The 24,731-nt window shown below is 51.0% G+C and overlaps 1 protein-coding gene across 1 annotated transcript in view; it reads left to right on the top strand.

Annotated features, from left to right (window-relative positions):
• The first annotated feature begins 2,940 nt into the window (after positions 1-2,940).
• The window catches only part of LOC143793822 (uncharacterized), a 102,264-nt gene continuing 80,473 nt past the window's right edge, over positions 2,941-24,731 (top strand). Inside the window, 1 exon segment of the mRNA XM_077280796.1 lies at positions 2,941-3,078. Coding sequence (XP_077136911.1) covers positions 2,941-3,078 — 138 coding nt within the window.

Below are 24,731 nucleotides of genomic sequence, written 5' to 3'. Positions count from 1 at the left end.
ACCAAATACTGCTAGTGTGACGGCAGCCTTAAAAAAAAAATTAAGAGGGGGTTGGGGGCAACTCTTTGTCTTGGGCCCCCAATCTTTTCTGACCCTAGCAACACCCCTGCGTACAGCTAATAGTGGCAGACCCGTTGGCCGATATAAGGCCCCTAAATATGGGGGCCACAGTGCAATGTTATCATTTGGGGCCCCCACTTTAAATTTTTGCCTAAGGCCCCACTTTATAGCAGCTCCGTATATTGTAGCACCCCCATATATTGTAGCACACCCATATATTGTATCCCCATATGTTGTAACCCCATATATTGTACCACCATATATTGTAGCACCCCCATATATTGTCTCGATATGTTGTAGTGTAACCCCATATATTGTACCACCATATATTGTAGCACCCCCATATATTGTGCCCCCATATATTGTAGTACCCCCATATATTGTACTGCCATATATTGTAGCACCCCCATAAATTGTAGTGCCTTCATATATTGTAACCCTATATATTGTACCACCATATATTGTAGCACCCCCATATATTGTAGCACTCCCATATATTGCAGTGTCCTCATATATTGTGCCCCCATATATTGTAGTTCTCCATATATTGTAGTGCCCTCATACATTGTTGCACCCCCATATATTGCCGCATTTCCATATACTGTAACCACATATATTGTGCCCCCATATATTGTGCCCCCATATATTGTAGCACCCCCATACATTGTAGCGCCCTCATATATTGTAACGCAATATATAGTAGCACCATATATTGCAGCACCCCCCTATATCGTAGCGGCCCCATATACTGTACCACCATATATTGTAGCACCTCCATAGATTGTACTACCATATATTGTAGCACCCCATATATTGTACCACCATATGTTGTAGTACCCTCATATATTGTAGCACCCCCATATATTGTAGTTCCCTCATATGTTGTAGTGCCCTCATATATTGTAACCCCATATATTGTACCACCATATATTGCAGTGCCCTCATATATTGTAAAACCTCCATATATTCTAGCACCCTTATATATTGCACCACCATATATTGTAGTGCCCCAATATATTTTTTAGTGTACCCATATATTGGTGTCTGCTCCAGTGGTATCCATTTTAGGTGTTCATATAACTGTGGTCGTCTACACGTGTGCACCTAAAAAAGTGGCACCACCAGAACAGAGACCAGATGGAGTCCAAAATGACTCCACGTGCCTCATAAATGCGTGGTTCCATTGGGGGTTGGTCTAAATCGCAGTTTGGGTAACTGACGGTGTAAGTGCTCAACAGGATAACTGAGCCGGGCCTTATTTCGATTTTTGGGAGGGAGGTAGAATGAACATATTGACAGCTGTACAAGAACAGTTTTTAATTTTGAGCGGGTTCACCATGCGGTATAAGTGATAAGGTGGATTTATTCTTTGGGTCAATGCTAATACAGTGATACCAGATTTGTATTGTTTTTTTAGGTTTTTCTGCTGTCATACAGTAAAAATTATTTTTTTAATTGAAAATAAAGTCATTTTGTCGCCATCTTCTGAGAGCTGTAACTTTTTGGTGAAGAAAGCTGTATGAGGGCTTATTTTTGAATGACGAGTTGGAAATTTTTTTTAATATAATTTCCAGTGCACCCACTAACCCCATCTGTGTCTCCACAATAAAATTTTTAATCAGATTTCTCACACAAGTTTTTTTGTTTTTCAAGAACAAACTAATACCATATACAGTAGTGTATCTTCTCATATGTGCGTATTGAATGTGTCGTGCAGCAGAGAGTCTTTTCAATAACAGTTACTGTAGTATTAATGTCCTATAATTGCCCCATTACATAATTGGCCCTGCAACAATACAGGAGTTTGCATGGTCTCTTGTTACACCCTTCATGAATAGCTGGGTGGTGCATTACACCTGGCAGCTCCTACATCATCATTAATGACAATTTGGAGTCAGTTGATATCAGGTGAACAATTAACCTTAAAGGGAACCTGTCACCACGTTTTTGGAAGATGGGATAAAAATAGCGTTAAATAGGGGCAGAGGTGGGCGTTACATTAGTGTGTTTGTTATGCGTTTATTACCCACCTAAGTTGCCGAAATACCTTTGCAAAGTCTCCGTTTTCGCCTGTCAATCAGGCTGGTCTGGTCAAAAGGGCGTCTTGTCTTCCCCCAGATTTTGCGTAGTTTTCCGTTGGTGGCGTAGTGGTGTGCGCATGCCCAAGGTCCCGAATCCTCTGCCAGGGGATTTAAAAGAGCGCGCTGTTCGTTATTTCATTGGTGATCGGTGGGCGCGGCCATCTTCCTTTGGCCGCGCGTGCGCAGAAGCGGCGCTCTGCTGGCCGCGGCTTCAGGAAAATGGCCGCGGGATGCCGCGCGTGCGCAGATGGATATCGCGGCGGCCATTTTCCTGAAGCCGCGGCCAGCAGAGCGCCGCTTCTGCGCACGCGCGGCCAAAGGAAGATGGCCGCGCCCACCGATCACCAATGAAATAACGAACAGCGCGCTCTTTTAAATCCCCTGGCAGAGGATTCGGGACCTTGGGCATGCGCACACCACTACGCCACCAACGGAAAACTACGCAAAATCTGGGGGAAGACAAGACGCCCTTTTGACTAGACCAGCCTGATTGACAGGCGAAAACGGAGACTTTGCAAAGGTATTTCGGCAACTTAGGTGGGTAATAAACGCATAACAAACACACTAATGTAACGCCCACCTCTGCCCCTATTTAACGCTATTTTTATCCCATCTTCCAAAAACGTGGTGACAGGTTCCCTTTAAGTTTGTGCCACAATGATCCCTACTATGTTGATGAGAAGAGCTCTGTAAGATCCATGGTGGCTCGAGCATTGTAAGAGCCAATCTGTCCATTACTGCATATTATGTGACCCTAACAATACTATCCCATTCTTCTTCCAGTACCCGACCCGCAGCCATGGCTAACCTCCTGACCACCATCCGCAAGATCATAGACACCTTCCACAGTTACAGCAGTCACAGTTCCCCCTGTGATAAACTGGACATCACAGAATTTCAGAGCCTCATCCAGACACAGTTTACAGATGTTATTGAGGTGAGATCTGACTATCACTGTTTTCACCCAATAGTCTGTACTGTCAAGCTGCTGTTCACACAATGAAGACAAATTGACGCCATTGCCAAAAATGTTTAACTTTTAGTGCTGGGTTCTTAAATGTGATCTCTTCTCCTTCGCCGGCTGGTGGTCACTTTCTCACATTACCTTGTACTTTCGCCGAGAGCACCACAATGGTTAATCGATGTTGTGAGTTTCGTCCTTGTTGGGTGTCTCTGGGTTGGGAGTAGCTCACATAGGGTGTAACCGTTCAACCTTTCATGGGAACGTGGGTGACTGTATTAGAACACCACTAAACTTTCTATTTATAGGACACACATTTCTCTTAGTAATCAACTCAATAAATATTTTTCACAGCTCCGTTTGTAATCTTAAACATATGTGTGTATGTATATATACAGTGGGCACAGAAAGTATTCAAACTCCTTTACAGTTTTTCACTCATTGTTTTTTTCTCATTAATGTACTGTAAGGCAGTGACCGGTGTCAGAGGGTCACTATGTATCCCCCAGGATGTGCTTAGAAGCATATTAGATCCGTTGGAGTGCCCTGTGCTCACAGCAGGTTTGCCTGTGAGACACAGGGAAGAATAAAAGTGAGTGTGAATGTAAGAGGGTGGTGCTGTTATGCACAGTAAGGAACACCCTGTCACTTTAAGAGACTGCACCCCCTTGTCTGGTGTGAGATGGATTGTTCTGCTTTTTCCCCTGCTTTAGGCTGTAAGATGAACTGCCCTAGCTTGAGGGGAGGAGTTGAGCCTGGACTGCGTGTGAAATAGGAAGTCTCCAGGGAGAAGAGAGAGAAGTTTCTAGAGGGAACTGTGTGAACTGTGTGAACTGTGTGCTGGCCTGTCTTCTGGCCTGTCTGCAAGGAAGAGCCGTAGGCTGCAAGGAAGATTTCACAGCTTGAGACGAACTGCGTTTGGTAGAGAGACTTTCCCGGATACAGCAAAGGGTGGCTGTTCTGCGCTGGTTTGTGAAGCCACGAAGATACTTGGAAGGGGACTTACGGTCTCCAGGAGCAAGGAGAAGACCACGCTTAGCAGAGCTGATAGGAATCCGTGCGCACCACCGTTGTGGACTTTTGGGGCCCCCTGGGACTGGACCTGTGTCCCCAACATCACCGTGAGTCTGTTCCTGCCTGGTGCACCAGCTAGGGTCTAGTGCAGACTTCAGTAGCTAGAGCACGGTAGCCGTGTGGCCTGAGTAGTAAAGGCCAGGGAGGCTATGTACAGAGTAGCATCGATATATGTTTCATTGTGTACAGTGGCTGGTGAGATAGATTTTGAGTTTGTAATTGTTGAAGTACCGTGCTGTTTTACAGACAAGTTGATTCATGTGCATTATCTTTTGCTATTGTAAATTCCTGTTTGCATCTTCCATGTCCCCTCCATTCCCTGTCTCCCAATAAATCTATCCTTTGTTGATTGCACCTCGTCTTGTGTACAGTAGTCTCCTGCACCGTGGTGGTCCCTCGGGCCATCGCTTCAAGTGGCGCTGCGAGCAGGGTACTGTCACCAAGATGGAGGCAGCAGACAGCAATGGCGGGAATGCTAATGTTAATGGAGATGCTGTGGGCATTGGTGGAACCCCTGCAAGGACACTCCCTATGGGCACCATATTTAGTGTGCTCCCAAAATTTGACGGCAAGAATATGCCACTGTCCGACTGGGTGTCTCGGCTGCAATGCACCCTGAAGATTTATAACATAAGCCCAGTCCTTGAAGTGGACATTGCTTTAACTGCTCTAGAGGGAGAAGCCCGCAGAAACGTCTGCCTACAACCAGAACTCACCCGCAGTACCCTGAAGGAGCTAGTGAAGTTCCTGGAAGAGATCTACGGTGAGACCGCTAGCGCGGGACATCTTCGCGCCAAATTTTTCTCTAGGCTGCAGCGGGAAGAGGAAGGAATTTCTCAGTATGCAACGGTACTGCAGGAAGTGTTTGAAGAGGTGCAGAGAAAGGAGGCAGATGGACTTGGCGGCATGGGCTCTAAAGACCGGATACTCCGGGAGCAGTTCATTCTGGGACTACACAGCACATCCTTGAGGCAGGCACTGTCAGAACGGGTCCGGGCAGATCCAGCCCTTACGTTTCGTCAAGTCCTGGCAGAAACAGTGGCCCGAAGTAAAGAAGAAAGCTATGCGTCTGGAGTGATGCGTGTCCAGGACGCCAATTCCAGAGGGGAAACAGTGGCCCGAAGTAAAGAAGAAAGCTATGCGTCTGGAGTGATACGTGTCCAGGGCGCCAATTCCAGAGGGGACCCAAACCATCAAGATGTGCTGGTCCAGGTAGTGCAAGATTTGCAGCGGTCCCTTGTTAACGTGCAAGAGAAACTGACCCAGATGGAGCGGAGAGTGGGGGAACTACAAGGAACTGACCCACCATACTCATACAACCATTCTTCGGCCCGATCGACAAGGGATCAGTGGGAACAGGCCCCCTCCCGTCAGGCATCGGCGGCACGAGGACAGGCTCGAAGTACCCCTCGGCGAGGAGGAGGCATGCAATGCTGGGAGTGTGGAGGACGGGGGCACCTTGCCAGAGACTGTCGGAACTATACTCAAGGCCAGTGGAAGCCGCCGTTAAACTACCAACCCCCGCAGTAGTGCGGCACTCTGCGGGGGAGGCGAGAAGAGAGGCCGCTCCATATCATAATGAACACTTGATCGCTGGGAGCCCCATCCTACGTGCTGAATTTGAAGGAGTTCTGGTGGATTGCCTGGTAGATACCGGGTCACAAGTGACAATGATGTCAGAAGCGTGCTTCAAGCAGCATTTCCAGAACCTGGCCAAGCCAGAAAAGGAGACATTGATTCGCTTGTTTGCTGCCAACCAACAACCGATTCCGGTCACAGGGGTCGTGTGGATGAATATTCGAATCTGTGGACAAGTAGTTGGAAGAAAAGGGATCCTACTAGTCCCTGAGCCTGTCAAGAAAGATGTGCCTGTAGTACTGGGAATGAATATCCTACGTGAACTCGATCAGATTATGTTTACCAAACGGTGGATGGCTCGCCTGTCCAAGTTCGACTTTACCATCCGCTATCGCTCTGCTACTCAAAACGCAAATGCGGATGGGCTGTCAAGAGTGCCAGTGGAGACACCAGTGGGGGATCTTGATGAGCAACTCGAAGAGGAGGAAACCCCAGACTTCAATAAGTTCAAGACTCCAATGGTTGCGGCCCAGTCAAGAAGGGAGGCCTGCACATTACCTCGGTCCCTGGGGAGAACCAATGAAGAATGGGGGCACGTTCAGGATGAAGACGAAGGGCTGAGACTGATGAAGTGGTGGGTAACGCAAAAACGGAAGCCTGGCAAACAAGAGAGAGAAAATCTGGACTCTGAAACGAGGAGTGTGTTGCACCAGTGGGAAAGACTGGAAGTGCGAGAGTCAGTACTATATCGTAAGAGGCAACAGCCAAAGGATATGGAAGTAAGGTGGCAAGTGGTCATCCCAGGAAGAATGGCTCAAGAAGTAGCTAAAGAAGTCCATGAATTCGGAGCGCACTTCGGCCCCACAAAGACCTACCAATGGTTGCAGCGGTATGTGTATTGCCCCCGGTTGGAGCTTGTGGTGGAAGAGGTTTGCCGGCAGTGTCGAGTATGTGACCTCATTAAAAGTACTGAACAGAGGGCACCCTTCCAGACCATACAAACTACGGAGCTGATGGAGCGAAATGTCACCTCATGGGTGAAAGAGCGTCGGCAACATTTGCAAACGATACGGCGGTTGGCGGGTCAGCAACTGCAAGAAAAGGAACATGCGGCCCGCAAACCGACTCAAGAGTTACCGCTCCAACCTGGAGACCGAGTGTTGGTCAGAGAGAAACGCCCCAAGGGAAAACTAAGTGAGAGATGGGAAGTACAGCCATACAAGGTTATCGAGAGAGTGTATGCTAACGGCCCTGTCTACAAGGTACAGATTGAGAATGGGGCATCCGCCCCTAGAATACTTCACAGAAATATGCTGCGGCCTTGCCGGTCTGAGGTCTGTTCTACGCCATTGTCGCCTGAAGGCGCCACTCCACCTCCTGAATCTGTCATGCCTGACAGCCAAGAGCTTCGGAGATCCCAGAGGTCTAATGCAGGGGTTCCACCAGTCCGATATGTAGAACAGTGTGCTCTGTCTGTCTGTATACCCTTGTTGTCTCCTCAATTATACTTTTATCCTGAAGCTGTGATGGCCGAGGACGACCATCATTAAGAAGGGAGGCATGTAAGAGGGTGGTGCTGTTATGCACAGTAAGGAACACCCTGTCACTTTAAGAGACTGCACCCCCTTGTCTGGTGTGAGATGGATTGTTCTGCTTTTTCCCCTGCTTTAGGCTGTAAGATGAACTGCCCTAGCTTGAGGGGAGGAGTTGAGCCTGGACTGCGTGTGAAATAGGAAGTCTCCAGGGAGAAGAGAGAGAAGTTTCTAGAGGGAACTGTGTGAACTGTGTGAACTGTGTGCTGGCCTGTCTTCTGGCCTGTCTGCAAGGAAGAGCCGTAGGCTGCAAGGAAGATTTCACAGCTTGAGACGAACTGCGTTTGGTAGAGAGACTTTCCCGGATACAGCAAAGGGTGGCTGTTCTGCGCTGGTTTGTGAAGCCACGAAGATACTTGGAAGGGGACTTACGGTCTCCAGGAGCAAGGAGAAGACCACGCTTAGCAGAGCTGATAGGAATCCGTGCGCACCACCGTTGTGGACTTTTGGGGCCCCCTGGGACTGGACCTGTGTCCCCAACATCACCGTGAGTCTGTTCCTGCCTGGTGCACCAGCTAGGGTCTAGTGCAGACTTCAGTAGCTAGAGCACGGTAGCCGTGTGGCCTGAGTAGTAAAGGCCAGGGAGGCTATGTACAGAGTAGCATCGATATATGTTTCATTGTGTACAGTGGCTGGTGAGATAGATTTTGAGTTTGTAATTGTTGAAGTACCGTGCTGTTTTACAGACAAGTTGATTCATGTGCATTATCTTTTGCTATTGTAAATTCCTGTTTGCATCTTCCATGTCCCCTCCATTCCCTGTCTCCCAATAAATCTATCCTTTGTTGATTGCACCTCGTCTTGTGTACAGTAGTCTCCTGCACCGTGGTGGTCCCTCGGGCCATCGCTTCATGAACTGGATCAAGTTATTTGACCCAGAAATTATTCAGGAAAACCCGGTATGGGCTTTTATTTTTGAAACGGACTGCAGGAAGGTAGTGGCGCCGGTCCGTTTCCTCCAGCCCAGATCTTATAGTGGCCCATGGCCATAGAATCTGGAGGAAAGAAAAAAAAACCCTGCAAGAGAGTTTGGGTGTGTCAGTGTTGGTTTGGGAGTCAGACCTAGCAGGAGCTTTATTAGGAGCTCTGTCCGTGTGGTGCAACACGGGCCAGGCAGAGCCTGAAAAGCCTGACACCCCAGCTTACACGGGGGGTGTAATACGTTCATGGCAACGGATTGTGGACTGTTGTTATATTTTGCCCGCTGCATATCGAAGGACTTGTTTGCTTACTTTTTCTGGTTTGTGAGTATCCTGTGAAATAAATAAGACTGTATTTGAACTTTATATGGGTCACTGCCTATTCACTGCACAGCAAGAACATCGCTACATCACATTTGGTTGGAGAATGCGGAGCAGTGTGAATTAAGGCATACCCCAACACCATTAGCATGTCTGTTATTAAGCCTGCTACATTACAATTCAGGCCTACAGACAAAATGGAGGAGATCCTGAGGCAGCTGGTCCTCACACAGCAACAATAGCAACAAACTAATAACCTGTTGCTGCAGCCAATTACAGCCCTGCGTGAGGCACCTCCAGCACCGACCCCGGAACGTCGCGATGCCCGAGACAAGGTCCGCTCCGCTTTGAGGAAATTGAGTCCGGAAGATGACGTGGAAGCTTTCCTCACTGTCTATGAGCGCACGCCAGAGCGGGACAATCTGCCAGCAGCACAGTGGGCTGAAGTTGTGGCTCCGTTCCTGAGGGGTGATGCGCTAAAGGCCTACTTTGACCTCAGTCGGGAGGATGCCCAGGACTATTCCAAGCTAAAAGGTGAGATCCTTGCCTGACTGGGGGTTAATACTTATGTGAGAGCTCAACGGGTGTTTTCTTGGACTTTTGTGGAAGCCCAGCCTGCCCAGTCTCAGATTTTTGACTTACTGCAGCTTGTGAAATGGTGGCTCCAACCTGAGACTTTAACCACAAGTCAGATAGTGGAGAGGGTGGAGGTCGAGTGGAGAGGGCTCTGCCAGCAGCCATACAGCGTTGGGTGGGTCAAGGGGACCCGGGTACCCTAGACCAAGTTGTAGGTCTGATAGAGCGATATAAGGCCACCCAGGACTTTATACGGGACACTGCTCCGCTTCGGCTGTCACGTAAGACTCCGCCAGCTCAGGAGACTGAGAAAAGTCCACGACCCTCCACTGGGACAAAACCGGACCGAGTCCATGCTGAGGGGTTGTCTCGGAAAGAGAGTGACCACAGACCTGTGTCCCCTAAACTGGCCCCAAGGTTACCTCGGGCCACAGTCATTACGTGTTGGCGATGGCAAGAACCTGGACATGTGGTTGCTAATTGCCCTCTAACAACAGAACCCATGGACTGCGGGTATACCCGTCGGGTGTCTATGTATGCCCAGCCAGTCTGCATTGCCACTACAGACCCTGCCGGTACCGAACCTCAGCTGTGTAGAGTACTCGTTAACGGGTACCAGACGGATGCTCTCTTGGACTCAGGGAGCTCAGGGAGCTTGGTGACCCTGGTACACGGGTACCTGGTTGCTGGGGACAGTCCTAATGGATGAAAGGTGGGGGTAGTGTGCATACATGGGGACCTCCGAGAGTACCCGACTGTGGAGGTCACTTTCTCCACCCCATGTGGAGAGATAAAACATGTGGTGGGCGTGGTAAAGACTCTTCCGTATGGGACTGTGATCGGTAGAGACTTGCCCCTGTTCTGGTCCCTCTGGGAGAACAGAGTTAACCCTCTCAGGGTAAAAAGCATTCCAGGTGCCGAACCTGAAGATCCCGAGTCAGGGATACCTGCCGTAGAGGTCGCCATGATAGGGACAGTGTGTAATCCCGATAGGTTTCCCCTAGAGGTGTTGGCAGGAGAAGTGGAAGAGAATCCACCAATTCCTGAGCTGGAGGTGTCACCTGGTAAGTTTGGGACTGCTCAGCTCCAGGATCCCACTCTGACCCGGGCAAGGGAAAGAGTAGTCGAAGTGAATGGGGTGGCACAACAACCTGGTGCAGAAAAGGAGTTTCCCCGGATGATGATGAACCAGGAGTTACTGTACAGGGTTGATAAAATCCGGGATGAGGTGGTGGAACAACTGATAGTGCCCCAACCCTATCGTCGGGGGGTGCTCGACATGGCTCACACTCACATGTTGGGGGGGCACTTGGGGGCCAAAAAGACATTAGAGCACATATTACAGAGGTTTTTTGGCCTGGTGTCTATGCGGAGGTTACAAAGTACTGTGATACATGTCCTTAGTGTCAACTAACCTCACCCACCACGAACTACCGGAGTCCATTAGTGCCTCTACCCATCATAGAAGTACCTTTTGAGCAGATAGCGATGGATCTGGTAGGACTAATAGTAAAATCCGCCCGGGGCCACCAGCACATATTAGTAGTTGTACACTACGCCACCCGGTATCCAGAGGCAATACCGCTCTGGCACACTTCGGCTAAACTAATAGCCCGTGAACTGTTTGCCATGTTTTGTCGCCTTGGGCTTCCCAAGGAGATCCTTACAGACCAGGGAACCCCTTTTATGTCTAAAGTGACTAGGGAGCTATGTAAATTGCTTCAAATTAAACAGTTACGTACGTCAGTGTACCATCCACAAACCGATGGGTTGGTCGAGAGGTTTAATGCTCAAAAAGGTGGTCACCAAGGATGGGAAGGATTGGGATATGTTATTGCCATATTTAATGTTCGCCATACGCGAGGTACCGCAGGCGTCCACGGGGTTCTCCCTGTTTGAGCTGTTGTATGGCAGGCACCCGAGGGGACTGCTGGATGTAGCCAAAGAGACGTGGGAACAGGAGCCCACTCCACATAAGAGTGTTATCGAGTATGTGGCAAGTATGCAGGATCGGATTGCGGTCGTGCAACCCATAGTAAAGGAGCATCTGTTGGATGCCCAGGCCGCTCAGAGCCGTACATATAATAAAAGGACCTTTAAAGAAGGAGACCGGGTGTTGGTACTAGTACCCACCCCAGAGAGTAAACTCATGGCCAAGTGGCAAGGGCCTTATGAGATACGGGGGAAGGTGGGGAAGTGAATTACAAAGTGTACCAACCCGGGAAAAGAAAACCCGAGCAGCTGTACCATGTAAACCTGCTAAAGGCCTGGAAGGACCGAGAATGTTTGGTCACAGAAGCAACTATGGTCATACAATCGGAGGTCCCCCTGGCACTCGCTAAGGACACGGCCGGGTGTGAGGTAAAAGTCAATGATGACCTCACAAAACAGCAGCGGCGGGAGGCTCGAGCTTTGGTACAGCAGAATATGGATGTATTCTCAGAGCTGCCGGGGCGAACCTCAGTGGTTCAGCATGACATTGTCACTGAGCCCCGGGTAAAGGTGCGGATGAAACCCTACCGAGTGCCAGAAGCCCGAAGGCAAGCCATCGCGGCCGAGGTAAAGCAAATGCTTCAATTGGGAGTCATTGAGGAGTCCCGAAGTGAGTGGGCTAGCCCTATTGTACTAATACCAAAACCTGATGGGTCATTACGCTTCTGTAATGACTTTAGGAAGTTAAATGAAGTGTCAAAATTTGACCTGTATCTCATGCCACGTGTGTACTAGCTAATTGAGAGACTGGGGAAGGCACAGTACTTCACCACGCTGGATCTCACAAAAGGTTACTGGCAGGTTCATTTAACAGAGTCAGCAAAAGAAAAGACTGCTTTTATAACTCCAGAGGGTCTCTTTCAATACGTTGTCTTACCTTTTGGGTTACATGGGGCTCCGGCCACATTCCAGAGGCTGATGGACATTGTGTTAGCACCACATAGAGATTACGCGTCGGCCTATTTGGATGACATAGTCATCTTTAGTACTGACTGGGATACCCATCTGTCCCAGGTACAAGCAGTGCTGGAGTCTCTTAGAGCCGCAGAATTAACAGCAAACCCAAAGAAATTTGCAATAGGTCTCACGGAAGCCCGGTACTTAGGATACGTGATCGTCCGAGGGGTGATCAAACCTCAAGTGAACAAAATTGAGGCCATTCAAAACTGGCCCAAGCCCTTAAGTATCAAACAAGTGAGGGCATTCCTTGGCATCATTGGGTATTACCGTCAATTTATACCCAATTTTGCTGGTAATTCGGCTTCCCTAACGGACCTGTTAAAAGGGAAGAAAACGGTGATGGTCAAGTGGAATCCTCAAACAGAGGAAGCTTTCCAGTCTCTGAAGTCGGCGTTGTGTGGACAGCCGGTCCTCATCAGCCCCGACTTCAAGAAAACCTTTATTGTGCAAACCGATGCCTCAGAGGTAGGCTTAGGAGCGGTGCTCTCGCAAGAGGTGAACGGGGATGAGCATCCAGTCACCTATTTAAGCAGGAAACTGACCCCGGCAGAGAAAAATTATAGCGTAGTGGAGAAGGAGTGCTTGGCGATTAAATGGGCCTTGGAGTCCCTACGCTACTATTTGCTCGGACATCAGTTTCGGTTGGTAATGGACCATTCACCCCTTGTCTGGATGAGAAATGCAAAAGAGAGGAATGCCCGAGTCACCAGATGGTTCTTGTCCCTACAAAACTTCAGCTTCTCTGTGGAACATCGGGCTGGGAAATCACAGGGAAATGCGGATGTCCTGTCACGGGCACCATGTATGCTGACAAATGTTCAACCCCACAAGTCTGAACAGAGGGGGGGTATGTAAGGCAGTGACCGGTGTCATATGCGAGGGTCGCTATGTATACCCCAGGATGTGCTTAGAAGCATATTAGATCCGCTGGAGTGCCCTGTGCTCACAGCAGGTTTGCCTGTGAGACACAGGGAAGAATAAAAGTGAGTGTGAACTGGATCAAGTTATTTGACCCAGAAATTATTCAGGAAAACCCGGTATGGGCTTTTATTTTTGAAACGGACTGCAGGAAAGTAGTGGGGCAGGTCCGTTTCCTCCAGCCCAGATCTTATAATGGCCCATGGCCTTAGAATCTGGAGGAAAGAAAAAAAAAAACCCTGCAAGAGAGTTTGGGTGTGTCAGCATTGGTCTGGGAGTCAGACCTAGCAGGAGCTTTATGAGGAGCTCTGTCCGTGTGGTGCAACACGGGCCAGGCAGAGCCTGAAAAGCCTGACACCCCAGCTTACACGGGGGGTGTAATACGTTCATGGCAACGGATTGTGGACTGTTGTTATTTTTTTCCCGCTGCATACCGAAGGACTTGTTTGCTTACTTTTTCCGGTTTGTGAGTATGCTGTGAAATAAACAAGACTTTATTTGAACTTTTACATGGGTCACTGCCTATTCACTGCACAGCAAGGACATCGCTACATCACAGTACACACTACACCCCATCTCGACTGAAAAAAAGAGAAATGTAGAAAAATTTGCAAATTTAATAAAAAAAGAAAAACTGAAATATCACATGGTCATAAGTATTCAGATCCTTTGCTAAGACACTCATATTTAAGTCACATGCTGTCCATTTCCTTGTGATCCTCCTAGAGATGGTTCTACTACTTCATTGAAGGCCAGCTGTGTTTAGTTAAACTGATAGGACTTGATTTGGAAAGGCACACACCTGTCTATATAAGACCTCTCAGCTCACAGTGCATGTCAGACCAAATGAGAATCATGAGGTCAAAGCAACTGACAAAGGAGCTCAGAGACAGAATTGTGGCAAGGTGCAGATCTGGCCAAAGTTACAACATAATTTCTGGAGTACTCAAGGTTCCTAAGAGCACAGTGGCCTCTATAATCCTTAAATGGAAGAAGTTTAGGACCACCAGTAGTCTTCCTAGACCTGGCCATCCAGCCAAACTGAGCAATCGTGGTTGAAGAGCCTTGGTGAGAGAGGTAAAGAAGAACCCCAAGATCACTATGGCTGAGCACTAGAGATGCAGTAGGAAGATGGGAGAAAGTTCCACAAAGTCAACTATTACTTCAACCCTCCACCAGTCTGACCTTTATGGCAGAGTGGCTCGGGGAAAGCCTTTCCTGAGTGCAAGACATATGAAAGACAGCATGGAGTTAGCTAAAAAAACACATGAAGGATTCCCAGACTATGAGAAATAAGATTCTCTGGTGTGATGAGATGAAGATAGATCTTTTTGGTAATAACTCTAAGTGGTATGTGTGGAGAAAACAGGCACTGCTCTTTACCTCATCAATCCCAACAGTGAAACATGGTGGTGGCAGCATAATGCTAAGGGGGTGTTTTTCAACTGCAGGGACGAGACGACTGGTTGTCATTGAAGGAATCATGAATGCGACCAAGTACAGAGATATCCTGGATGAAAACCTTTTTAAGAGTGATCTGGACCTCAGACTTGGTCAAAGGTTCACCTTCCAGCAAGACAATGACCCTAAGCACACAGCTAAAATTACAAAGGAGTGGTTTCAGAACAACTCTGTGACCATTCTTGACTGGCCCAGCCAGAGCACTGACTTAAACGCAATTGAGCATCTCTGGACAGACCTGAAAATGGCTGTCCACCAACGTTCAACATCCAACCTGATGGAACTGGACAGGATCTGCAAGGAAGAATGACAGAGGATCCCCAAATCCAGGTGTGAAAACTTGCTGCATCATTCCCAAGAAGGCTCATGACTAGTGTTGAGCATTCCGATGCTGCAAGTATCGGGTATCGGCCGATACTTGCTGTATCGGAATTCCGATACCGGGATTCCGATACTCTTGTGGTATCGGGTATCGGGTATCGGAACAACATTTTATTTTAATTCTCTCTTTTACACATTTTAACATTGTTAAAATGTGTAAAAGAGAGAATTAAAATAAAAAATATCGCTATACTCACCTGTCCGACGCAGCCGGGACCTCAGCGCAGGAACCGGCAGCGTTGTTTGTTTAAAATTCCCGCTTTTACATGGTTACGCGAACTCCCGGCTTGTGATTGGTCAGGGCGCCCATGTTGCCGGGCCGCGGACCAATCACAGCAAGCCGTGACGAAAATACGTCACGGCTTGCTGTGATTGGTCCGCGTCCCGGCAACATGGCCGCCATTAACCAATCACAAGCCGTGACGTCACGGGAGGCTGGACTTGCGCACTTTTGAAAAAGCGCGCGTGTCCAGCCTCCAGTGACGTCCCGGCTTATGATTGGTTGCGCCGCGATCAACCAATCACAAGCCGGGAGGCTGGACACGCGCGCAATTTTAAAATGCGCGCTTGTCCTGCCTCCCGTGACGTCACGGCTTGTGATTGGTTAATGGCGGCCATGTTGCCGGGCCGCGGACCAATCACAGCAAGCCGTGACGTATTTTCGTCACGGCTTGCTGTGATTGGTCCGCGTCCCGGCAACATGGCGCCGTGACCAATCATAAGCCGGGACGTCACTGGAGGCTGGACACGCGCGCTTTTTCAAAAGCGCGCAAGTCCAGCCTCCCGTGACGTCACGGCTTGTGATTGGTTAATGGCGGCCATGTTGCCGGGACGCGGACCAATCACAGCAAGCCGTGACGTATTTTCGTCACGGCTTGCTGTGATTGGTCCGCGGCCCGGCAACATGGGCGCCCTGACCAATCACAAGCCGGGAGTTCGCGTAACCATGTAAAAGCGGGAATTTTAAACAAACAACGCTGCCGGTTCCTGCGCTGAGGTCCCGGCTGCGTCGGAGAGGTAAAGTATAGCGATATTTTTTATTTTAATTCTTTCTTTTACACATTTATATGGTTCCCAGGGCCTGAAGGAGAGTTTCCTCTCCTTCAGACCCTGGGAACCATCAGGAATACCGTCCGATACTTGAGTCCCATTGACTTGTATTGGTATCGGGTATCGGTATCGGATTGGATCCGATACTTTGCCGGTATCGGCCGATACTTTCCGATACCGATACTTTCAAGTATCGGACGGTATCGCTCAACACTACTCATGACTGTACTAGTTCAAAAGGGTGCTTCTACTCAATACTGAGCAAAGGGTATGAATACTTATGACTAGTGTTGAGCGATACTTTCCGATATCGGAAAGTATCGGTATCGGAAAGTATCGGCCGATACCGTCAAAATATCGGATCCAATCCGATACCGATACCCGATCCCAATGCAAGTCAATGGGACGAAAATATCGGAATTAAAATAAACCCTTTATAAACTTGTAGGTTCATTCTACATGAAGGAAAACAACTAAGAATAATGTAGGATGTATTGGGGGACGTGGCGGAGATATTAAAGGCACAGAGGTTTAGCCCAATGTAATAGAATAGCATTTTTTTTTTTTTTTTTTTATGACGTTTGGCGTTAGAAAGAATTTGAGTATGTTATTTTTTTTTTTTTTTATGTCAGATATTGATGTTTCACTACTTCCACGCCCTTCACATTCTTTTTTACTTCTCCCACGCTTTCTTCTTCATTATCCTCATCATCAGCTTCTTTGACATCAACTTCTTCACCTTATTCATCTTCTTCTTCATCTTCTACCTATAATTTTTTTGGTTACATTGTTCATATTCTTTTTATTTTACTATTATCTTCATCATATTCTACTTCTTCATCATATTCTTATTTGTGACAGGCATTCCCGTAGTTGTTATCTATAAAAGTTTGAAGATTACACCTTCCGTTCTGCCTGTCACAAAACAGTTACATTTGTCCGCGTTCAGTTTGGCCTGCAGCATCAGGCTTTATCCAGGGGCACCACGAGGAGGAACGGACTCACCCCCATACACTGCTTAGTCTTCTTCTGCTTATAATTTAGATAATATTTTTTGCTCTGATATTTAGTGTTATGCTTAATGTCCTTCTGCTCTTTGTTCTGCAGCCTCTTGTTCTTCTGCTTCTCGGTCTTCCAGGTCGTCGTCGTCTCCAGGGTCGTCGTCTCCGGGGTCGTCGTCATCGGGGTGTTCTCCGGGGTCGTCGTCATCGGGGTGGTCTTCAGGGTCATCGTCTCCAGGGTCGTCGTCATCACGGTGGTTGTCGTCTCTGGTGTCGTCGTCATCTTAGGGGTGGTCTTCCGGGTCATCGTGTTTAGTCTCTTGAACTTGGAAATGTAGCAGAAGGTACAAGAAGGCTGAGAAAATGCCGAGAACCAGCTGATGGAACTGGAACTCGGATGGCTACCCGAAGGTCCAAGAGCCAATGGAACTACCGAGGACCAGCTGACGTTACTGGAACCCGGTTACTAAGCAGGAGGTACCCGTGCCTGAAAGCACTACCAAGGACCACCTGACGTTGGTGGAACTCGGATACCCAGAGGGAGGCACCTAAGCCAAAGGCTCTGCCCGGAACCAGCTGACGGTACTGGAACCAGGATGGGGAGCAGAAGGTACAAGAGCAAAAGACAGTGCCGAGAACCAGCTGACGGTGCTGGAACCCGGATGGGTAGCCGAAGGTCCAAGAGCCAATGGAACTACCGAGGACCAGCTGACGTTACTGGAACCCGGTTACTAAGCAGGAGGTACCCGTGCCTGAAAGCACTACCAAGGACCACCTGACGTTGGTGGAACTCGGATACCCAGAGGGAGGCACCTAAGCCAAAGGCTCTGCCCGGAACCAGCTGACGGTACTGGAACCAGGATGGGGAGCAGAAGGTACAAGATCAAGTGTCTGCGTGGCTTTTGCAGGACACGATGCCGGCTGCACAGCAGGGGAACAGCTGGCGGTGCTGAGCCCCACTGACACATTGGCGAGGTGTTTTTCTCTGTGCAGCTAGCAATACCGGGCCCCAACTGGCGGTGTTAGAGCCCGGGGTCAGCAGGAGGAGGAGAGGGAGCAGAGTGTAGGCCGAAGCCTGCACTGGCGGCAGCTTTTGGGTGTGTTGTGCCTGCGTGGCAGTTGCAGGACACGTTGCCGGCTGCACAGCAGGGGAACAGCTGGCGGTGCTGAGCCCCACTGACACATTGGCGAGGTGTTTTTCTCTGTGCAGCTAGCAGTACCGGGCCCCAACTGGCGGTGTTGGAGCCCGGCCTCTGCTGGGGGAGCAGAGTGTAGGCCGAAGCCTAATCGAACCAATTTCAAAGGTAACCTTTAACCCCCCCTCAGGGGTTACAAAGTAGAAGAGCCACATAGTTCATGCAGCAGCAGTGCTGCACAAGTCAAAGGTTGCTCTTTTCATTTTTCTCCTTGCACACGCTGAATGAAACACGCATAACATTTAGCCCTTTATACAGTCAAACTGTGTTGGAGGCGCGAGTTCCCTTTGTAATGAGACGCAGCACAGATGTCAAGAATCCCACCTTGGTGCTGGGTGCAGCCTCCTGAGCGTTGTTATTTGCTGTACAGGAGTCTGCGCTGTCGTGTTATCCCCTGGCCTAGCGCTGTTAGCGCTGCCCATCTTCTGGCATCATGTAATGTCGGCCGTTGCGGTTCGCGATGACCATGAATCCCAGCCCCGCAGTGTCTTAACATTGTTAAAACACTGCGGGGCTGGGATTCAGGGCCTGGCGCAGCACATATGTTCGCCTCTCGCACTCTGGTCCTTACACCCGCTTCAGACTGTGCGGCGTCAGCTGGTCCCTTATCGCATGCCACGGCCAGGAAGCCGCACAGTCTGAACAAGGCGGAAGGAGCTGAGGGACAGGCGAACTGATGCACTGATCATGCCCATCAATCACACCCTCGCAGTCCCAATAAATAAGACAACGAGGGGCGTTGTGTGGGTCAGGGCGGCCGCAGAGGCGCAGCCAGCCAAACAATGATGCCAGAAGACGGGCAGCGCTACCAAGGGGGTTGCAGCGTGTCATTACAAAGGAAAGTCACACGACCGGGACGGTTAAATGGTCACACAGAGGACACATTTCAGACGTGTTTTCAGTTCCACATGTGCGAGGAGAATACGTTTATGAGCCACCTTGCACACATGCAGCATTACCGCTGTACAAGGTGGCTGGATAACGTAAAAACGCCTGGGGGAGGGGGGACAGGTTCCCTTCAATTTCAGTTCTGGTGTCTGCGTGGCTTTTGCAGGACACGATGCCGGCTGCACAGCAGGGGAACAGCTGGCGGTGCTGAACCCCACTGACACATTGGCTGGTGTTTTTCTCTGTGCAGCTAGCAATACCGGGCCCCAACTGGCGGTGTTAGAGCCCGGGGTCAGCAGGAGGAGGAGAGGGAGCAGAGTGTAGGCCGAAGCCTGCACTGGCGGCAGCTTTTGGGTGTGTTGTGCCTGCGTGGCAGTTGCAGGACACGTTGCCGGCTGCACAGCAGGGGAACAGCTGGCGGTGCTGAGCCCCACTGACACATTGGCGAGGTGTTTTTCTCTGTGCAGCTAGCAGTACCGGGCCCCAACTGGCGGTGTTGGAGCCCGGCCTCTGCAGGGGGAGCAGAGTGTAGGCCGAAGCCTAATCGAACCAATTTCAAAGGTAACCTTTAACCCCCCCTCAGGGGTTACAAAGTAGAAGAGCCACATAGTTCATGCAGCAGTGCTGCACAAGTCAAAGGTTGCTCTTTTCATTTTTCTCCTTGCACACGCTGAATGAAACACGCATAACATTTAGCCCTTTATACAGTCAAACTGTGTTGGAGGCGCGAGTTCCCTTTGTAATGAGACGCAGCACAGATGTCAAGAATCCCACCTTGGTGCTGGGTGCAGCCTCCTGAGCGTTGTTATTTGCTGTACAGGAGTCTGCGCTGTCGTGTTATCCCCTGGCCTAGCGCTGTTAGCGCTGCCCATCTTCTGGCATCATGTAATGTCGGCCGTTGCGGTTCGCGATGACCATGAATCCCAGCCCCGCAGTGTCTTAACATTGTTAAAACACTGCGGGGCTGGGATTCAGGGCCTGGCGCAGCACATATGTTCGCCTCTCGCACTCTGGTCCTTACACCCGCTTCAGACTGTGCGGCGTCAGCTGGTCCCTTATCGCATGCCACGGCCAGGAAGCCGCACAGTCTGAACAAGGCGGAAGGAGCTGAGGGACAGGCGAACTGATGCACTGATCATGCCCATCAATCACACTCTCGCAGTCCCAATAAATAAGACAACGAGGGGCGTTGTGTGGGTCAGGGCGGCCGCAGAGGCGCAGCCAGCCAAACAATGATGCCAGAAGACGGGCAGCGCTACCAAGGGGGTTGCAGCGTGTCATTACAAAGGAAAGTCACACGACCGGGACGGTTAAATGGTCACACAGAGGACACATTTCAGACGTGTTTTCAGTTCCACATGTGCGAGGAGAATACGTTTATGAGCCACCTTGCACACATGCAGCATTACCGCTGTACAAGGTGGCTGGATAACGTAAAAACGCCTGGGGGAGGGGGGACAGGTTCCCTTCAATTTCAGTTCTGGTGTCTGCGTGGCTTTTGCAGGACACGATGCCGGCTGCACAGCAGGGGAACAGCTGGCGGTGCTGAACCCCACTGACACATTGGCTGGTGTTTTTCTCTGTGCAGCTAGCAATACCGGGCCCCAACTGGCGGTGTTAGAGCCCGGGGTCAGCAGGAGGAGGAGAGGGAGCAGAGTGTAGGCCGAAGCCTGCACTGGCGGCAGCTTTTGGGTGTGTTGTGCCTGCGTGGCAGTTGCAGGACACGTTGCCGGCTGCACAGCAGGGGAACAGCTGGCGGTGCTGAGCCCCACTGACACATTGGCGAGGTGTTTTTCTCTGTGCAGCTAGCAGTACCGGGCCCCAACTGGCGGTGTTAGAGCCCGGGGTCAGCAGGAGGAGCAGGGGGAGCGGAGTGTAGGCCGAAGCCTGCACTCGAGCAAGTTGAAAGGAAACCTTTAACCCCCCCCCCCCCCAGGCGTTTGTAGCTGAAAGAGCCATTGTGTACAGCACTAATGCTGGAAAAGGTAAACTTAGCTCTTTTAATTATGGTCCTTGCACATGCGGAACCTAACAGTTATGAAATGTGTCCCCTCACAGCGTTAAACCGTCCGGTAGGTGGAACTTTCCTTTGTCGTGTGACGCAGCACAGCCATCATTTTTACCCCCTTGGCGCCGTGCGCCGCCTCCTCAGCGTTGTTTGAGTCTGTCCCGGAGCCTGCGCTGTTAGGTTAGCCCTTGGCCATGCACACATGTTGCGCTGCCCGTCTTCTGACATCATTTGGTGTCAGGCTGGCTGCGCCTGTGCGGGTGCGCTGGCCGAGATCCCGCCTCGCAGTGTCGTCTAATGTAATCCCACCGCGGGCCTGTGATCCGTGCCCGTGCGCAGTGCATATCCTCGCCTCTCACTCCCCTCCCTACGGCTTTTTCAGACTGTGCGGTGTCACGGCCGTGGCATGCTATTAGGGACCAGCTGACATCGCACAGTCTGAAGAAGCCGTAGGGAAGGGAGTGAGAGGCGAGGATATGCACTGCGCACGGGCACGGATCACAGGCCCGCGGTGGGATTACATTAGACGACACTGCGAGGCGGGATCTCGGCCAGCGCACCCGCACAGGAGCAGCCAGCCTGACACCAAATGATGTCAGAAGACGGGCACCGCAACATGTGTGCATGGCCAAGGGCTAACCTAACAGCGCAGGCTCCGGGACAGATTCAAACAACGCTGAGGAGGCGGCGCACGGCGCCAAGGGGGTAAAAATGATGGCTGTGCTGCGTCACACGACAAAGGAAAGTTCCACCTACCGGACGGTTTTACGCTGTGAGGGGACACATTTCATAACTGTTAGGTTCCGCATGTGCAAGGAGCACCACGAAAAGAGGCACTTTTTCCCTTTGCATCATTACTGCTGCACAAGGTGGCTCCTTCAGTAACAAACGCCTGGGGGGGGGAGGGGGGACAGGTTCCCTTAAATTTAACTTGTTGTGCCTGCGTGGCGGTCGCAGTACACGTTGCCATATACACAGCAGGGGAACAGCTGGCGGTGCTGAACCCCACTAACACATTGGCGAGGTGTGTTGCTCTGTGCGTACATCACTTCTGGACGGCAACTGGCGGTGTTGGAGCCCAGGGGCAGGTGGAGGAGGAGGAGGTGGAGGAGGTAGGAGGGATTGCCACACACACAGCAGGGGAACAGCTGACGTTACTGAACCCCAATAACAGAGGAGCGACTGTTGACTGTGCGTACAGCACTTCTGGACGGCAACTGGCGGTGTTGGAGCCCAGGGACAGGTGGAGGAGGAGGAGGTGGAGGAGGTAGGAGGGATTGCCACACACACAGCAGGGGAACAGCTGACGTTACTGAACCCCAATAACAGAGGAGGGACTGTTGACTGTGCGTACAGCACTTCTGGACGGCAACTGGCGGTGTTGGAGCCCAGGGGCAGGTGGAGGAGGAGGAGGTGGAGGAGGTAGGAGGGATTGCCACACACACAGCAGGGGAACAGCTGACGTTACTGAACCCCAATAACAGAGGAGCGACTGTTGACTGTGCGTACAGCACTTCTGGACGGCAACTGGCGGTGTTGGAGCCCAGGGACAGGTGGAGGAGGAGGAGGTGGAGGAGGTAGGAGGGATTGCCACACACACAGCAGGGGAACAGCTGACGTTACTGAACCCCAATAACAGAGGAGGGACTGTTGACTGTGCGTACAGCACTTCTGGACGGCAACTGGCGGTGTTGGAGCCCAGGGACAGGTGGAGGAGGAGGAGGTGGAGGAGGTAGGAGGGATTGCCACACACACAGCAGGGGAACAGCTGACGTTACTGAACCCCAATAACAGAGGAGGGACTGTTGACTGTGCGTACAGCACTTCTGGACGGCAACTGGCGGTGTTGGAGCCCAGGGACAGGTGGAGGAGGAGGTGGAGGAGGTAGGAGGGATTGCCACACACACAGCAGGGGAACAGCTGACGTTACTGAACCCCAATAACAGAGGAGGGACTGTTGACTGTGCGTACAGCACTTCTGGACGGCAACTGGCGGTGTTGGAGCCCAGGGACAGGTGGAGGAGGAGGAGGTGGAGGAGGTAGGAGGGATTGCCACACACACAGCAGGGGAACAGCTGACGTTACTGAACCCCAATAACAGAGGAGGGACTGTTGACTGTGCGTACAGCACTTCTGGACGGCAACTGGCGGTGTTGGAGCCCAGGGACAGGTGGAGGAGGAGGAGGTGGAGGAGGTAGGAGGGATTGCCACACACACAGCAGGGGAACAGCTGACGTTACTGAACCCCAATAACAGAGGAGGGACTGTTGACTGTGCTTACAGCACTTCTGGACGGCAACTGGCGGTGTTGGAGCCCAGGGACAGGAGGAGGAGGTGGAGGAGGTAGGAGGGATTGCCACACACACAGCAGGGGAACAGCTGACGTTACTGAACCCCAATAACAGAGGAGCGACTGTTGACTGTGCGTACAGCACTTCTGGACGGCAACTGGCGGTGTTGGAGCCCAGGGACAGGTGGAGGAGGAGGAGGTGGAGGAGGTAGGAGGGATTGCCACACACACAGCAGGGGAACAGCTGACGTTACTGAACCCCAATAACAGAGGAGGGACTGTTGACTGTGCAACAGCACTTCTGGACGGCAACTGGCGGTGTTGGAGCCCAGGGACAGGTGGAGGAGGAGGAGGTGGAGGAGGTAGGAGGGATTGCAACACACACACACGGGGGAACAGCTGACGTTACTGAACCCCAATAACAGAGGATCGACTGTTGACTGTGCGTACAGCACTTCTGGACGGCAACTGGCGGTGTTGGAGCCCAGGGACAGGTGGAGGAGGAGGAGGTGGAGGAGGTAGGAGGGATTGCCACACACACAGCAGGGGAACAGCTGACGTTACTGAACCCCAATAACAGAGGAGCGACTGTTGACTGTGCGTACAGCACTTCTGGACGGCAACTGGCGGTGTTGGAGCCCAGGGACAGGTGGAGGAGGAGGAGGTGGAGGAGGTAGGAGGGATTGCCACACACACAGCAGGGGAACAGCTGACGTTACTGAACCCCAATAACAGAGGAGGGACTGTTGACTGTGCGTACAGCACTTCTGGACGGCAACTGGCGGTGTTGGAGCCCAGGGACAGGTGGAGGAGGAGGAGGTGGAGGAGGTAGGAGGGATTGCCACACACACAGCAGGGGAACAGCTGACGTTACTGAACCCCAATAACAGAGGAGGGACTGTTGACTGTGCGTACAGCACTTCTGGACGGCAACTGGCGGTGTTGGAGCCCAGGGACAGGTGGAGGAGGAGGAGGTGGAGGAGGTAGGAGGGATTGCCACACACACAGCAGGGGAACAGCTGACGTTACTGAACCCCAATAACAGAGGAGGGACTGTTGACTGTGCGTACAGCACTTCTGGACGGCAACTGGCGGTGTTGGAGCCCAGGGACAGGTGGAGGAGGAGGAGGTGGAGGAGGTAGGAGGGATTGCCACACACACAGCAGGGGAACAGCTGACGTTACTGAACCCCAATAACAGAGGAGCGACTGTTGACTGTGCGTACAGCACTTCTGGACGGCAACTGGCGGTGTTGGAGCCCAGGGGCAGGTGGAAAAGCAGAGGAACACAATGTAGGCCGAAGCCTGAGAAAGTCGAAAGGGAACCTTTAACCCCCCCCAAGGCGTTTGTAGCTGAAAGAGCCAGCTTGTGCAGCACAAAAGATGCAAAAGGAAAAGGTGGCTCTTTTCATCATGCTCCTTGC

The sequence above is a fragment of the Ranitomeya variabilis genome, chromosome 1 (genome assembly GCF_051348905.1).
Source record: "Ranitomeya variabilis isolate aRanVar5 chromosome 1, aRanVar5.hap1, whole genome shotgun sequence".
In the NCBI taxonomy this organism is placed as follows: Eukaryota; Metazoa; Chordata; class Amphibia; order Anura; family Dendrobatidae; genus Ranitomeya; species Ranitomeya variabilis.
Note: the sequence above shows the minus strand (reverse complement) of the source record. Positions and strands in the feature narration are given on the sequence as shown.